Here is an 18,005-nt window from a genome sequence, read left to right as displayed (position 1 = left end):
CTCAACAGCTAGGTGCCAAATAGACACTGAGGTCTTGTGGATCAGGTACCAAATAGAACCAACAGACTTGAGTACCAGCTCCTGCCCTGCAACACTTGCTCTGTGATCTTAGGCAAAGTGAGTCATTGTGCTCCAGTTCTCCCATTTGTAAACTAGAAATGGTAATGGGTACCCAGCTTTGCAGATGAACTGCACTATGTAAGGGCTAACTATTGTTGTTGCCCAGATTGTCATCAGCTGCTCAAAGCTGAGTGCTTTCCGCCTATTAATGCCTAGCTTCCATCCCAGGCACCAGGCTCCTCAGGACTGAGACCTTTATTCCTCTTCTCAGACACTGTGGAGCAGCTTCCAAGCCAACAATGTACGGCGATGTTTCTCTGACTCCCTCTGTTGCTCTTGCAGTCTCTGGCTTCTTTTCTGTCTGGGATGAAAGAGGCTGCAGAGGAACCACACGCCGCTCAGTTCTAAGAAGATGAAGGTGAGGATAATTGGATCTCTGCTTTTCTGAGAAACGCTGCTTAACTGGCACCTGCCTCAGATAACTATTCTTAATTAGAAGTTAAGATTTTAGGAGCCACTAAGTAGCCTGTTTGGACTTTCATTTGGGATTGTGTGAGATTCAAGTTAAAGCCACAGAACAGATCTAATGCTTAACTCTGATCTGTCACACTTGCGTAAGTGACTAACACTTAAATCCATGTAATTACTCTAGAATTACACCAGGGTCAAAATTTGGCCCATTAATAGCGTAGGCGTTAATGCTATGATTCACAGGTGCTTCTTTCTTTTCCAAAACATATTCTGAGCTCTGCAGCTCTAGCTAAGAGCTGGCTTTAGCAGCAGACATAGCACAGTACATTGTACTCTGGCAATTACTATACTGCTTTAGTTTCTGGGAAGAAAGAGTGATTTTCAGAGACTTGTTGCTTACTATGAATGAGTTTACCTGGCTCCAAATCATGGCTTGTCCCACAACAGAATAGGAAGGAAAGCTGAAAGACTGCACTAGAAACTGAATCACCAGACTTCAGTACTGCCTGCTACATCTTATTGCAATGCAACACACCTTACAGAGGCCTCTCTGGCCCTTACTGGGTAGAACTTGGTGGAGGAATAGTGTTAGAAAGTGATACAGCAACATATGGGTACACTATATAATTTAGGAGCATATGAAAGGCTGGTGCATGCTAGCCACTCTACTGAGTCACTGACCAAGCTAGTCCATTCCCAGAGCTGCAATCCCATCAACTGAACCAAGGTTGTTCATCTATGAAGCTGAAATTTCCTAGCCACGGAATAATGGAAATCCTATGAGCTCCCTGTCATTGCACAGACTAACCCAGCTACAAAGTGGAAGCCCCATGGAAGCAGAGCTATTCCTTCAGTGGTGATGACATCACAACCGTCAACCAATTCACTCAGAAAGCTGAAAATAGACAGCTACCAAACAGCAGTGCACTAGTGTATCAGGAGAACTGAAATTCCACTTTCTGTGTGATCTAAGTCATTTGCTGAACTGAAATTCTTAGCACCTCATTCCCTTTGACTAAGGTTGTTAAAGAACCTCAGTGATTATTTCTCCTTGTTAATTCAGATGGATGTGTCATTTCATCTTTTTTTTTTTTTTTTTTAAATAAAAAACATATGCACCACACAGAATATAATGTGTGGGACTCTGGTTCCCATACTCTATTTATGAGGCTTTGCAGCTGCTCTGAGCTACAAAGTAGGTCAACTTTATGCTAGTGGCCAACTCTGGTCCCCACTCCACTCCTTAGGTTGTATCTTCTGTGCTGTGCCACCTGGTGAAACAGTGTACAAACCTTGCCAACAGCTTTATGCTTTCAAAATAAATAAATAAAAAACCCATATACATCAGATAAGGGCTGGCTGAAATTTTTCCATGGGAGCTGTTTTGCAACAGAAAATTTGGTTTTTGACTAAAAATTTTCACCAAAAGTATAAATTTCTATGATGTTGAAAAATGGAACTGAAAACTGGCCAAAACCCAAAATATTTTGATTCTGAAATGCTGTTGTGGTGCCTCATGGGAATTATAATTCCAATGATTCATGCTCCCATTCCCTTCCACAGGTCAGGCTCCTCAGCCAAATCCCATCTGTCATGACATACCACAGCCACAAGGCACTGCCTCCTCTCACCAAGAGGTGTCTGGTGCATCAAGGGAGATGTAGTCTGACCAGGAAGCCCAGTCCAGAGAAGAATGGGGGCATGAGGCACCAGAGCTACAACTCCCAGGAGGGACCACAGCAACATTTCAGAATCAAAATATTTCAGTTTTTGGCTGAAATACTTTGATTTGGGAGGCTGGGAGTTTACCCGAAAGACCCTCAATTTTCCATGGAAATTGGACCAAAACATTTTAAATTTAGTCAAATTTTTTTTGGCAAGAAAAAAGATGGTCATGGTAGCTCCAAGCTACACTGCTTTACACCAGCTGAGATCTGTCTATATGATATTAAGCTCTTATGCAGCATCTCTCTCTCTCACACTCACACACACCCCAGTTCAACAAATAGAGTGGTTCTCCTCAGTTGAAGGTAGCATTCCAGACTATTATTTCAATCTCAGAAAATAATGAGCTGAAAGAGAGATTAGACTAGAATTTGGGTTTCTGTCCGACCTTCCAAAGTGTAGTAAGCACAAAGCATTTCAAAGGCATGAAATATATGGTGCTAAGGTCATGTCTGTGTAGGAAGCTAGAGTAGCCATTCTGCGCTCCTGTGCAGCACTGCAGGTACTGCTTATGATAAGAGGGCGGGACTATGAGGTTACTTTATCCATCTCTCAGTGAAAGGTGCCATGGGACAGTTAATCTGCAATTGGTCAGGCACCGGAAACAGGACGTCCAATCCACACCTCATGTGAAGGTCCAAATTCAATCTAACAAATGGGGACAATGGGTCAAATTATGGCTGGCACTACGTGAGCACACTACGAGGAGCAGAGCTCCCAGCATCCCGTCTGCCTACTGCATGGTAGTTTGGCCGTAGGCACTGAAGAGTGGAAAAGAGGGTGCCAGCTAACTGCCAAAGAGGGGGCATGTCTCGATGGGCTATAGCATGGTGACAGTCCCATTGCCAGAAAAGTGTTCAAACAGATTGGGATTTTCAAAAGCAGTCAATGCTGGTCTCCCTGCTCCCACTGAAGTGAAGCGGAGCATCTGTCTGAGCAACAGTTGTGTGTTCAGGACTGCTTTGGGTTTTTGTTTGTCTTAATTTTTTGTTTGTTTGTTTGTTTGTTTGTTTTTGGGGGGGGGGGGCGGGGGCGGGCGGGCAGGCATTGGCGCTTCACCATCTTGAAATTTTGCCTTTGTGAAACATAGGCCTGGTCTGCACTGCTGGTGAAATCGGTTTTCACCAGATGGGACTTCATAACTTACGCAGGAAATGCATACCCGTCGACGCAGCGTTACGCTTTTTGGGGAGGTGGTTTTATTAGCTCGACTTCTGGATCAATTAAGCGGGTCTTCACTGCCACTCAATCAAACCAGATAAATCAATCTGACAGCAGCGAATTTGCAGTGTAGACATAGCCAGTCATTCTTAGGAAGGTATTGAACCCATGTTTTGATTCACTAAATGCCAAACAAATCCTGGTTGTTTTCAGAAAGAGAATATCCATAGATTCATGTATTTTAAGTCTAGAAGGGTCCATTATGATCACCTAAGCAGACCTCTTGCATAGCCCAGATCTGAGGTGCTCACCCAAGCTCATGAGTACTGGTTGAAATAGGGTGTATCTTTTGGAGAGACATCCCTTCTTGATTTAAAGTCTCCATGTGATGAAGAATCCATCACATCCCATAAGTTGTTCCAGTGGTTAAATTATCCTCTCTGGTAAATATTTGCACTTTATTTCCAGTCTGAATTTGTCTAGCTTCAATTTCCAGTCACTGGATGTTATAATACAATAAAAAATAAACATATAAAATTATTTTAGTCCAAGAGATCTCAGCATGCTTTACAACAGTGGAGAAATATTTCTGTCCCCGTTATACAAGTGGAAACACTGAGGCACGGACAAAAAAAAAAAAAAAAAAAGAGTGACGTTTTACAAAAATGAGTTTGGGTGCCCCGCTTAGGACATCAAGGTGTTTCTGGCTGGCCACTTAAAAATGGAGGTCTACAATATAGTCAGTGGACATTTTAGAAAATTGGGGTCTAAGTGATTTGTGCAAGGTGACCTGGGAAGTTTGTGACAGAACTAGGAACAGAACCCAGGTCTTATCACCCACTTCTTATCACCACACAACCAGCACTATCTTAAGGGTACAGTTCCCTTACCCACTCCAGAAGCTGTTCAAAAGAAGACACAGCCTTCTATATTGTACCTGGATGAGGAGATAGCCACTAAAGATGGCCGAAGCTCAATTTAAGGTTGCATTTTCTCCAGTACCCCAGGGTGATGTTTGCACATACACAAAGTACTCACCCAATCCATTCACACAGTCATAGAAATCCATACAATGCACTGTTCGATCCATTCCATGTGGTCCCATCAGTGTCCTGGAAGAGAGACCAGATACAGTTTGAAGAGGCTAAAACTAATGAGATATATACAACCACAGACAGAGCCCATACAATCTTTGCCCACAAAACCATACAAAAAAGCACTATTTCAAAAGACACAAACCAGTGCATGAGGTGCATGTTGGCAGAGGGCAAAAATAAACCCTCACAAAATTACAGACATAAGCTAACATATACATACCCAGACATGGATGGACGGACAGAAAGATACATATGCACACATACATACGAGGTCCAGTTTGTGTTTTCAATGACACCAGTCTCCATGTGGAATCACATCACTTTGGCTAATGGATTTATTCCAGACATACATCTGTACACAAATTAGATCTGAACCTGGACCAATAGTCCAACAAGTTTACTGTCAAAACAGTTTAAACCAACCTCATTCTGTAATGAAGGAATTTAGTTAGAGTTGGATGAGATTTCAGCTTCTAAATTTTAAAACACATACCAAATTAACACAAATGAGCACTGATCAAATCAGAGTTGACTGGGAGACGACAATTCCATTTTATGGCAACTTTTGACATTTTTGTTGAAACTTTATCACCAGACGGGACTGCATTGGGGAGGCACAGCCCATTTTATAGCGAGGCGGGTAGGGCACTGGCCTGAGAGATCCAAGCTCAGCTCCGCCTCATGTAGAGTACTTCAGCCCAGAGTACCCCAAATCAGCCAGAGCAGGAACTTGAACCTAGTCTCCCACATCCCAGGTCAGTGCCCTACCCACCAAGCTAGAGAGTCTTTTGTGTTTGCCACACTCCTCCAGTAGAAGTGCAGACGGAAGTTCATTACCTCAATGTGCAGAAGGTCAGACTAGCTGATCGTGATGATCCCTTCGGACCTTATAGTCTATGCATCTTTCTCTAACCCCAAAACCTTCCAAAAAAGCGTTTCATGGAAACCAAATCAGCAAAATGTTTTGGCTTGGATCAAACGGCATATTTTGCTGAAATTTCATTTTAGCGAAAAACATTCTAACCATCTCTAGTCAAAAAATAGATGCTCTAGACCTCCAAAGTCTGGGACTCCCGCTCTCAGACACCAAAGCAAATAAGTAAAATCCAATATTAAATAAAAACAAAGCATATTAACAAGGTAACTTCAAAACACTTTGGAAGGGTCAAAAGGCCTTGTACATTCCATAGGTGCCTCTGACTTCCTCCCAGGCTCTTAGGTAGAGTTCCAGCCTTTCTGATATTTCAGCATTGATATAAATAAGGTCACATCAACATACCATCATCCAGTCCCCTGACACTGACAATGCGACTGCACTACAAGAGATTAGGATAGACAAATTCCCATCCCGAGGTACCACCTAGCTCAAGCTTCCACCATCAAGGTTTTTTGAGAGACATTCAGTAGGAGCAGAGTTAGGCCAATGCTGAAGACTTTTGAAATTCCTGCTCTTTAATTATTTATTTAAAGCCCACTTGGGACTGCAGAGTGCCTCAGTATTAGATTCAACTTGCCCCAGAAATACAGGTTTTTAATTTGGATCACTAAAGCCCTGCTTAGAATTAATTTAAAGTATGGTCTCTAATCATCTCATGGCTCCTTGAGATACTTTCACTGCAGCAGTGTTACATGGGAGCGGGTGGACTTTAACCTAACAAGCCAAAAGTGTCCATATATTCTAGAGGACGACCCAAAACTGAGGTCCTCTCTAACTCAGCCTCTCTCCATGCATTCTCTTGTTCCCAAAGTTCACCTTGGAGGAAAAATGAGAGTTTCATGATTCAGCATGAGACCTGACTAGGGCTGGTCTCAGCAAAGACAGGAAAGTGCATACAGCAGAGCTTGTTAAGCAGATCTAAACCCAACAGGTTATGGGAGGAATAACCCTGCATTTTTCCAGATGAGCCTATAGGGTCATCCAAGATTTAAATCCTAACTAAGTACCTTCACGCAGCTCAAAACGACACCTCACAGACTATAACATCAAGACAGTCTTTAATTAAATCGTACCTTCCAATCAAAAAACATTCTTGCCTCCTATTTCAGTTTAATATTAATCATAAGTAATATTTATAAAATAACATTTTACACATTCAAGGCACAATGGAGCTACACCAATTTACTTCAGCAGAATATGAGGCTCTAATTAAGCAAATTAAAGTTACTATGCAAATTTTGCAGAGTTGTTTGGATAAATGCCTGAAGAAACTGTGTTATTACCAAACAGAAAACTGACTTTTAAGCTGAACTCAAATGTAATGTTAGGCTAGGAGTTTCACAAAACAGGTGACTAGGTGATTACCCCCAAATTTTCCCTAAATCTAACTCCCAAACAAAGGAATAAATTAACAAAACCCAAGCAAACACAGTTTTGATGTTAAAGGGAACAAGGTTTCTGACGATGCAAACACATAACAAAGGAGCAGAGAGGGCTGATTTTGGAGCAAATAACCCTGAGCACAGAGTCTCACACTAGGTGTGCAGGACTTCAAAAAAAAAATTATCTGTTCTTAATCACTTCCCACCAGCGCTGGGAATTCAGAAATAGGAAGGAAAACCTTCCACAAGAGAGCAAGCAGTCAAATAAAAGAGCTCATTATTCAGAATATCATTTCATTGAAAGCTTTTGTGCTCATTCCAACATAATAACTATTTGCCCTTTCACTTACTGCCCCTTATATCTTACTCCACCATGAGCACAGTCACTCACACTCCCTCCCCTGGTTTAGCTCAGAGAGAAGGAGCCAAAAGCCTGGAAAGGTACATGGGCCAGGAGATACTTCAGGGACAGGACAAGGCAAGTCTTCCCCCATATCCTAAGGGAAGCACTTTTGATTTTCTCAGCCTGCATCACTGCCTCAGCCCTTTCTGCAGCAGGCATACAATCTGCCCCTACTGAATCACTTTTCTATGAAAACCAAAGGAATCCTCCGTTCCTCTAACCATTGGGTGATTCCATTGCTCAGCTGATAGGAGACTAGACATTGCATATCTACAGCATACACAGGAATTTTGTATTTCCCCAGGGAGTCTTTTAAACACCCCAACCCACCCTCCATAAAATTGTCCAACCCAACCACGCAGTCTTTCCTTCTTCTGACAAGCTGGTTTCACTGCTCAGAGGTATTACCTGCTAATAATGACGGCACCTTTGTAAAGGACTGAGATCGCTGGCATCTTGAGTTGTGTGATTCCAGCCCAGCCCAACCCAGCCAGCCTCTAGCTACTCTGCTTTGGCAGGAATCCGATAAAGCAGTGAAAAAGGGGGAGAGTTCACATGCATGTTAATTCCCACCCAACATTAACACAGATCAACTAAAAACATCTCTAACTTTAGATTAAAGCTTATGTAATCCAAACAAAACCAGCATGGCCTATCGCAAGTGCCTTTCTGAACAAGCAGCAAAGACATCTATATATACCCTCAGCCTCTCCCCTTCCCCTCCTCGAAGCAGTGCTGCTCATACAAAAATAGTGCAGTGGCGTAATTATTTGATGTTTTTTATTGTTCATCTTTTGGAATATCCTCTGAATAACCAATGCATGAACAGTGCCCTTCAGCGTTGAAGCCAGGACATTTTGCTAATGTCCCTGAAGGCTTTAAATCTGTAACAAAGCTTTGAAAGTAATAACACACTGCACCGTTTACATTTTTTCCCTCTTAAATATCTTATTTGCTCCATAGCATTGTCCAGGTAATACCAAGTAAATCAATTTTGGCTGTGCTAATATCTGCTGAGAGTTTACAAGAATAATTTGCCCTTAAATAGTCTCTTTCGTCCAAGGATCTCAAAGCAATCTGCAAAGGTAGGGCAGTATTATGATCCCCAATTTACAGATGGGGAAATTGAGGCACAAAGCTTACCGTGACTAGCCCAAGGTCATATAATGAGTTAGTGGCAGAGTTTGGAATAGTTGATCTGATGCCAAATCCTTTACTCGAACAAATAGACCATGCTCTTTTCCACTAGACCATCCTCAGGTCCTGACCCTGCTCATGTTAAAAATCAATGGGAATTTTGCTTTAAACTCAGTGGGAAAATGAATCTCATTTGGTGCAGGACTGAACTCCTACTGGTCAATGTTGGAAATGAGTAGTAACTCCTAGAGAGACAAATGTATATTGCTGGGTTCCATTTGTGAGGTACTTTCCCTTTGTGGCTCTGGTTCTCCAGAACTCTGCTCTGATAGCCAAGAAGTGTGAAAGACCTGGGGCCAAATTCAGCCTTTGTTTCAAGTGCATTGAAAAAATTGGAGTCATGGCTACTCCCACCAGGGCTTAATTTGGCCCATAATCTGACTATTTCATATTTAGCCAAGATCTTTTTTGGCCAACAACTGTTCCTAATTGCAGTCAGGACAAACAGTCGAGAAGAACAGTACTCAGTGGTTTTGTAGCCTGCTGTGAGACCTTGAGCAAGTCACCTCATCCCTCTCAGCCTTTTTTGTCTCATCTGTTCAGAGTGAAAGCTCTTTGGAGAAGGGCCCATCTCCCACTATGTGCATGTACAGCACCTAGCACTACGGTACTGAGATCTCAGCTTGGGCCTGTAGGCACTATAATAATACGAACAGTGAATAAACAACAAATAGGCCATGCTGAGAATTCGAGGGAGTGGGGTGGGAGGAAGCACGAGTCCTGGGCTCTCTGTAGGATTCCTATATCCACAAAGAACTTTCAAGATGGCCAGTGAACACTTCTGGTGTGAATACTAGATCTGGTTAGAAAAACCTGGTAACAAATGTGAATTTTTTTTCAAAAATTTTTACTGCTGTTTCAAAAAAGATTTTTTTTTTTAAAATGATGACTATTTAAAAATAAAAAGCTCCAACCAGCTCTCTAGCTAGTTGAAACCCTCTTCCAAAAATGTGAGTTTATTAATGAAAAGAGTATGTTTTATGAAAAGTTTCGTCAAAAGATGAAAACTAAAAAATATTGACCAGCTGTAGTGAATGCATATTTGCTTGAGTAGTCAATTCAAATCTGGGGGTGAGGGATGACTATTTGAAATAACGTTTCTAGCTATCTAAATATTTTAGGTCCCCCATTACTAAAATATCTGAGTGCCTCACAATCTTCAGTGTATTTTATCACCACAACACCTCTGTGAGGTAAGGCAGTGCTGTTATTCCCCTTTTAGAGATGGGGAACTGAAACACAGAGACTAAGGGCTTGTCTTCACTACGGCGCTAAATTGGCGCCACAGCCATGGATGCAGCAGCACTGATTTAGTGGGTCTGGTGAAGACACACTCAGTCGATGGAAGAGCGCTCTCCCATCGATTCCTGTAATCCACTGAACGAGAAGCGGAAGCTATGTCGATGGGAGAGCGTTTCCTGTCGACATAGCATAGTGAAGATACCACGGCAAGTCAATGTAAAGTACATCGACTTAAGTTACGTTACTTAAGTAACATAACTAACGTACCCTTACATCGACCGAGCGGTGTAGTGAAGACAAGCCCTAGGTGACACAGGTGGTGTTGTGGCAGAGCAGAGATTTGAACCCAGATCCCCAAAGTACTAGACAAGCACCCTAACCACTGGACCTCTACTTTTCTGCAGTCTGTGTCCAACTCTTCCAAAAATGCTCTCCCTCACCAGACAGCAAAACACATGTATGGTGGAGGCTGTGTCAGGCAGACTTACTGCAGCAACTCATTTGTAAATGGATATTTTAACCTTTCATGCGCCTGTTGGTTATTATAACAATCATATTCCAAATCCACTAATGCACGAATAATCCTCCAAAATTACAACAGAGTATTTCTATCCTGCTGCTAAGATTCATTGCATGACTTGTTTTACACAATAACAGGCAGCCCCTAAAACATTGCTAATAAAATGAGTCACAAAATTAACCTTTAGTGGCTCACGGGCCAGATTCTCAGCTGGAATATTTTGGCAAGCTCGGGTGAAGTCAGTGGATATGTACTACTATTGGAGTCAATGGAACCAATCTGACCCAGAGTTCTTAGCTAAGGCAAACCCCCCATCCCTCACTCACTCACTCACACATGCTATTCACGATGGGCTCGATCCTGCAAGGTGCTGAGCACTCTGGCTTTGATTCAGCAACGTACTTAAGCATGTGTGTAACCTAAACATGAGAGAGTCACTGAAGTCAACAGGATTACTCACACATTTAAGGTAAGAACATGCTTCACTGCTTTCCATGGACCAGGGTCTCAGTGCTAAGCACATCACAGCTGCCAAAGAGTAAGCTGAGCATGGTCCTACAAACCCTGGTGTTGCTAGTAGGGTCAAACGCTGGCGTTGCTGGAGAGATTGAAGCTGACTAAATGTGGTCAAAACTCAATTTCCATTTCACAGGAAATTTCAATATTTTGAAATCTATTTTTATTCTGGATTGGAACAAAAGCAAATATTTTCACATTTCCCCATGGAATAGAATTTCCCAAAAATTTCATACAGAAAATTACATATAGAAATTTCATATAGAAATTTAGAAAAAAATTGTTTCAAAACAAAAATTTTTGTTTTGAAATTCATTTTATTTTAGTTCTTTTTAATATTATTTTTCACTAGTACGGACATGCTTTCCATGACGTCATAGGCTGCCAAATCATGTTAAAAGCACATGAGAAGTCATAGTATGACCTACTATTGACATGTCATTATGACAGTCAAAGTATTCTATTTTATATTCTTTTTTTTTTAAAACATTAAAGGCAACCCGTTAGTCGAGATTGAAACATCCTTATATTATTATCTTGTTGAATGTGTCTGCTGACTGTACTGTAATGCAACAGTTTGACATTTTCAACAAGACAAGGACTCTGCGTACTATCCTTGATTTAGCCTGGAATCATTTTAACATACTGAAAACAGCTCCTCCTCTAATTAATACACATGATAATATGTCAGAAGTCGTAGTGGATAATATGACGTCTTTGCGTGACGACGTCATATTATGTGCTGCTATTAACATGTCGGGAAGTAACATAAATTAGTCAAAATGAAACAAAAAATAAACTTGAAATGAAATTTTGAATTTCTCAAAAAGAAATTCCAAAATTAAAATGTTAGTTTCAATTTTTACCCCCTGTGGGAAATTCTCAAAATTAATACAATTTCACAAAAAATGACCAATCCATAGAAATGGCATTTTCCAACAGAAAACTGTTTAGTTGGAAATTTTTCTTTGTCTGTCTCTAGCACCCTCATTTCCAATGGGTTAAAATTCAGACTGCACATGCCACACAGCAACAAATTATCATTTGCCTTCTAGATGCTAAAGGAGTAAATAAAAAACAATATGACTGCAGCCATCTATTGGATGGACCTGGTGTATTAATTTATCTGCCAACATTCTGTAAAGACACTGGGCCCTGATTCCACTCCCATGTACATGAATTGGATGGAATTACTCTACATTTACACCTCCACAAATTAGAGAAGAATCAGGCTCCAATTACAACAAAATAGCTTTCAACTGGTTTGTTATTTTTTGCAATTATTTTGAAATAAGGTATCAAATTCATCAACACTTTATAACCCAAATGTCACATTTTGGGGAGTCACCAAATGGTAATATTATATATAATCAGGTCTAAGTCCTCGCTCTAGGCAGGGGGGGGACTTAAGCATGTGCTTAAGTGCTCTCTGGAATCAGGCCCTTAAAGAATGACTGAAAATACATACAGTTAAAACAGGCTCCTGTTCTTTCACTTGATGGTTAAAAGGCCTTAAAGCATGGTGGAGAAGGAATGTTTTCAGCGTCCACTGAAATCCATACAGCATGGTATTTGGGTTGGGGGAAGGGGAGGGATATGATTGTGCTTGGTTGGTTCAGGTTTTTTTGTTTTGTTCTTTTAAAGAGATGGATCCAAGCCCTGAAATTACTGCCTAGCCTGATCGAGGTACCAAAGGTCCAGGGGTCTTTGAAACCTGGGTTTTGGGCCTGTCTCACTGAATTTTTTTTCAGGAGCAGAGGTCACTTCAACATGCCACTTCCAAAACATAGGTCATTTGTTTGTTTCCCAATGAAAAACTTTCAAAAAAAAAAAAAAAAAAAAAAAAAATGAAGGCCAGAAACAAAGGGGTGAATGTAGGAGACAGAAAACTAGGGAGGAAAACACAGCAGAAAGAGTTACCTATTGGTAATTGCATTTGTTCTAGTTGTTCTCTTCCCCCATCCTACAGCCAGTCAGTAGAATTCTCTCTTCCTCCCAAGAAGCAAGGAGGCAAAAAAGACTGTCATTTAAGGTAAATACAGTCCATAGCCACACTCCTTCCTTACCTCTTTCTTGAATTTTTGGGCACTTCTGAGGGAAAGAGCTTATCCTCCATGGTTCACACTGCACAGCTGATTAAGTACACAGTGGAAGGCTTTTCACCTTTCTCTGAAACCATCAAATTTTGATCACTGACAAAAGCAGTAGTGTGGACAAGATGGCTTCCTCCAGTGTGGCAAATCCTATGCTCCACAAACAAACTGGACAGAGGGAGTGGGAAGAGGATCACTATGACAAGTACAATGAACAATAAGTTATTCTTCCTTGTCATACATCTCTCCATCACCCCCTCCTCCCCATTCTGTAGCTAAGCAGCACAGAGTGGAAGTGGCCGGCTGTGCTGGAACAGATGATGGGCTAAAGAGAGTAGGGTCCAGTGGATAATGTCAGAACCTGGACATTCGAGGTGCTAAATTTAAATCCCTTCTTGAACCCCACCCAAAATCAATAGGCTGAGATGCTGTCAAGAACACTTCCCTCTCTGCCATTTCTCCTTTTGGAAGCACATTTTTTAAAAGTTCTCTGGGATTGTCTCGTACATATCAGTCATGCAATTCTTCTTGCTCCTAGTCAAGTCATGCGCTCTTTCCATCTGAGATTCTGCCTTAAGAAGTGTATCCTTCACTCTCCAGGGCAAGGGAGATTTAGCTTTCCTAGTCTGGCATGCACAATCAGATTCCCAGGGTCCAAAGATTTAGGGTGTTAGGCAAGATTGCAATAGGGGAGAATTCCTCTCTGTGGTAAGAAGTCATAGTCGGACATTGTCATGCTCAGTTGACGGTAACACTCTATCCCAGTCTCTTACTAGACTGGCAGGAAGACTGCTGGAAGAGAGAGATTGTCCGGTTCAGGATAAAATATGCACTCTTCTTGATACAGACTGTTATCAGTCAAGAGTCTAGTTCCTGGAGTTAATCCTAAGGACAGAATCCAGAGTTGGCAGTCCCTTGCTTTAAGGAAAATGCACAGATAGACATAAGGACTCCCCCATATACAGTAAGTGTACATCCTGGAAGTCCAATGAGGGAACAAAGGCTCTAGGGCACCCAGAAGCATACTTTGTGCACAGAAGTCATGGTTTTACCATAACAATAAACAGCTCTTTTCATCTTCAGATCGCCATGCACTTTACAAAGGAGGGAAGTAGCATTCCCAGTGGTTATTAGATAGAGAGACAGAGGCACACAAAAGTGAAATGCCCAAGGTCACACAGCAGACTAGTACCAGAGCTGGGACTAGAACCCAAGTCATCTGGAGTCCCCATCAAATGCCCTAGTCACTGGGCACTTCTCATACGAGGGGAGGATGTTCTTTTTAAACCAGGACCTCACCTGTATGTGCTACTGCCATCTCCTTCATGATGATAAAAAAACCTCTTCCAGGGGTCAGGTCAGTGGTCCCTCTTTGGATGCCTATACAGCAGATGGAGTGTATGAGAACACGAGCAGAACTGAAGAAAGGAAGTTTGAGGATACTGCCATGTCTCAAATGAAGCTTCTTCTGTATCTAACATAGTGTTGAGGCTGTGGGTGGCTGAGACTCTCTTCTACGCTTACCTCTTCTTTTCTGTTCATCTTCCATCTTCCTTTTTTCCCTGCTTCTAAGGAGTGAGCATCAGGAAGAGAAAAAGGCACATCAAGTGAGGGCACTGGATCAGTACCGACAGCATGAGGCCACAAAAGGCTGAATTGCTTCGTTTTATTTACCTACTTGGGGAATGGGTGCATTTGGTCTTCTTGCTCCCGGGCAGGTGACTGCATCCTGCTCTCAGTGCTGACTGGTTGTAGGATGGGGGAAGCACATGACAGACAGAGGAAATAGAAAACACTCAGACACAGCGGCAAGGACAGGGGCAGAGATGAGCATGAGATGGGGGAGAGAGAGAGAGAGAGAGAGAGAGAGAGAGAGAGAGAGAGAGAGACATGCCCTAGGAAACGACACAGGATAGACATGACAGTCAGACCCAGGGAAAAGAAAGAGACACAGAGAAGCCGACAAGGAAGAAACCCTGCCAGAACCAATAGAGGGCTTCAGCCAGTCTGTGGCCTGACATGCCTTGCCCTCAAGTGACTATTTAGTCTGAGGCTCAGGCTTGCTTGCCCACATGCCCCCAGCCCCACCCATCAGACAGTTGCTTCAGAGCCAGCCGTCTTGCTTACTCACTCAGTGCATGACCTTGCAGCCTGGTCTTCTAGCTGTGCAGCCCGTTCACTGGCTGACCTGCCTCCCTCCCGCCTCTGATTCTCCAGATTTGTCACCATGCTAGTGGCACTCCGTAAAATACTTTATCAGCATGTGCCATGGGGCTTGTTGTATTAGTGTAGATGAAATAAATAGGCTAAAGGTGTTAATATAATTTGGTTACTGATTAATATTAAACAAGGTTTGGAATATAGAGATTTTAGGTTGTTTAATATTATGGCTAACACTAATACAAAATTAAAACAATTTTTAATAAAGATAAAGAATGGAAAACCAGTTCAAGTATTTGCAATGCAAAGTATAAAATAAGGTGGGGGGGATGTTTAGCTGGAGAGAGTTTTTAGAAGGAAAAATGTTCTTGTTTGACCATTTTTAGATGGTATTAAAGATTGCAATAACTGTCTTTGGAGGAAAAAACGGAAGTTAGTGGAGATGAGCTGGTGCTGCTATTGATTTTATTTCAGACGGTGTATTGAATTCAGCTGGAGCTGGAAGAGTTGGCACTGTTATCTGAGTCTCTCTCTTCTTTGGCCCAGTTTGGTTAGGACATTTTTAAGATCTGACTAATGAAGGCCTGGGTTTTTCGCATATGGGGTGAGTGGCAGCCATGATGGTGAAGTTTGCTTTAATAGTTAAAGATTTTTTTTTTTTTTTTTTTTTTTTTAAATTAAGGACTTACAAGGCGGGGGGAGGAATAGCCCATTCTTTTATTTTGTTTACTAATTAGGCTTGCATTTTTATATACTATTTTTTGTTTATATTTTATACTTTGTTTTCTTAGCATGATTTTAACACATTCCGTAATGTTATATTAATAGGCCTTTTTGCTTGGACTAATTCCAGGTTTTTTTTGTCTCCCTTTTGTTCCCTTAACCTTGGCTTTAACACTTGTCATTATTGTGACATTTTATGAGGTCACAATCCCTTTTTACAGTTGAATTTACAATTAGGATAAATTTGTAGGCCAAATTATTACAACATAATTCCTCCTATGAGCCAATTCCACCTAGGATTGATATTTATTCATAAAATTACAGTTACAAAGAAAAAAATATTTTTTAATTTAGTCATTTAGAGGAAAAGAAAAAGGTAGTTATATTTTAAGATCTGTACATTTATTTTAAAATTGGGATTTATATGTTTTACTTGATTAAATATTATAAAAGTTACAGCTAAGCTTCAGCACTTAAAAAAATGTAAGAAATTATATTTCACTTTATTGGTAGCTAAAACAAAACTTAAAACTCCTGGTGTTATATGTTTCCAAGATGTTTATGTCTTTGGTTGTATGCTCAGAATGGGTAAAGATGGGAAAAAAGCTTTCCCCTTTTTTGCTGCTTAATTTTCACTACTTTTGCTTTTTCCTAAAAATACCTTTACTAAATTTTAATTTTTACTATTTATAGACACTACAAATTCTAAAATAAAGGAAAAAGAAAAAAAACAAAGCCTTTGTTAAAAAGTTAGCGTTAAACCAATTGTTGACACTTATTTTTTAGAAACAAAAAAACCCCAAACAGTTTGCTTTGCATTCTTAGTTCAAACAAAACCAACATATTTAAGGATTTAACACAAAATTTTGGTTTAAAACTAGTTTTAAAAACAATTGTTTATTTGCCAAGGTGTTAGTCTTTCAGGCCTCACACTGGGTGACAGAAATGTTATATTAATTTATAATAATTAACCCAGTCACTGTTTAATGTTAAACCACGTTTGATATACAGAAATTTAAGTCTGCTTAGTACCATGGCAAACTCTATTAAAACTCCTTTAACCTTTTATTAAAGATAAAGAAAAGAAGGAAAAATAGTTAAAGCATTTGAAAAAAGTGTTAAATAAGACTTTCATTTTAACAACATCCCTTGCTCCTTTTCCCTTGAGCTGGAGAGAGTTTTTAAGAAAGAAAAAAAAATCCACCTCATTTGACTGTCTCTTAGATGGTAATAACTGCCTTTTAAGGGAAAAGAGAAGAAATTAGTTGAGATGAGCTGGGGCTACTATTGTTGTTAAAGTCCAAACCCATTGCATCCTAGATGGTGTCTGAGATTCAGCTGGAGCCGATAGTGGCAAAGGTATCATCTGGGTCCCACTCTGGACTGGTGTGATCAAAGCATCTCTCAGGATCACGATGACAAAGTCGCAGGGTCACAGGAGATGGTGGGATGGCAACCATGGGTGAATCTCACTCTAGTCTTTCTTTAGGGACTCAAAGGAAGTGATGCATGGAATAATCCATTACCTTTTCGTCCACCAATGAGGCCTAGCTTTTGACACACCAATTTTGGTTAACAGATTTTTGGTTACACATATTCTTGTTTACCAGGCATGATCTTCACACAGTCTTTGAGTTGCACCAGGAGACCCGCCCCCCCCTTTTTTGTTGGGGGGGGGGGGGGACTAATTCAGGTGGGGGGTTGGGGGTTTTTTTTGTCTCCCTTTGTACCTTATCCCTTTTAACACTGTTTATAAGTTATTTTATGAATTTACACTCACTTTTTACACTTAAACTTACTATCAAAGTAAATTTGTTGGCCCATTTACTACAAAAGCTCTAAATCCCACAGGCTGGGATCTTTTCTTAGAGTTATTCAAATATAAAGAAACTCCTCCCAACACACACAAAAATAGGTGGTATCACCCCAACACTCCTGGGGGAAGGTTACCACAAAAGTCACCAGCCCATTCTGCCACAATCTAGTAAGTATAATCGCCTTCTTTCCATCTCAACAACATTTGTAGGGAGCGGCACCACAGTTCTCCCCATTGTCTTAAACTTTGTAGAGCTCTATCAGCTAAGTCTCTGACTTCGTCGGCTCTCCTACAGGAGAAAGGGGATGAGTCTGGTTCACTCTAGGATGCACAAATGGAAAAGTAATAGAAAGTGATCACCTTTTTACAGTTGCTTGAATCAGCATATAGAATATACTAGAAAGTTAGATCCCTTCTGGGCTAACAAGGGGGACAACTGTGCCCAAAACATCTATAACTGGGGTGAAATGGGGGGTGCAGCAAACATGATGTTTGGGGGCAC

At 41.0% G+C, this 18,005-nt stretch overlaps 1 protein-coding gene across 3 annotated transcripts in view; it reads right to left on the bottom strand.

The window, feature by feature from the left end:
* The window catches only part of LOC137155169 (syntaxin-binding protein 4-like), a 119,689-nt gene that overhangs the window by 58,707 nt on the left and 42,977 nt on the right, over positions 1-18,005 (bottom strand). For all 3 annotated transcript variants that reach the window (XM_067551259.1, XM_067551260.1, XM_067551258.1), the window contains exon 2: positions 4,456-4,529. In XM_067551259.1, coding sequence (XP_067407360.1) covers positions 4,456-4,522 — 67 coding nt within the window. In that variant the 5' untranslated portion in view covers positions 4,523-4,529. The remainder of the gene's footprint in view (positions 1-4,455; positions 4,530-18,005) is intronic.

This window comes from Emydura macquarii, unplaced genomic scaffold (assembly GCF_026122565.2).
Source record: "Emydura macquarii macquarii isolate MOO-44397 ecotype Brisbane River unplaced genomic scaffold, CSIRO-AGI_Emac_v2 contig_1348, whole genome shotgun sequence".
NCBI lineage: Eukaryota > Metazoa > Chordata > Testudines > Chelidae > Emydura > Emydura macquarii.
This window is presented reverse-complemented; position numbering and strand designations above follow the sequence as displayed.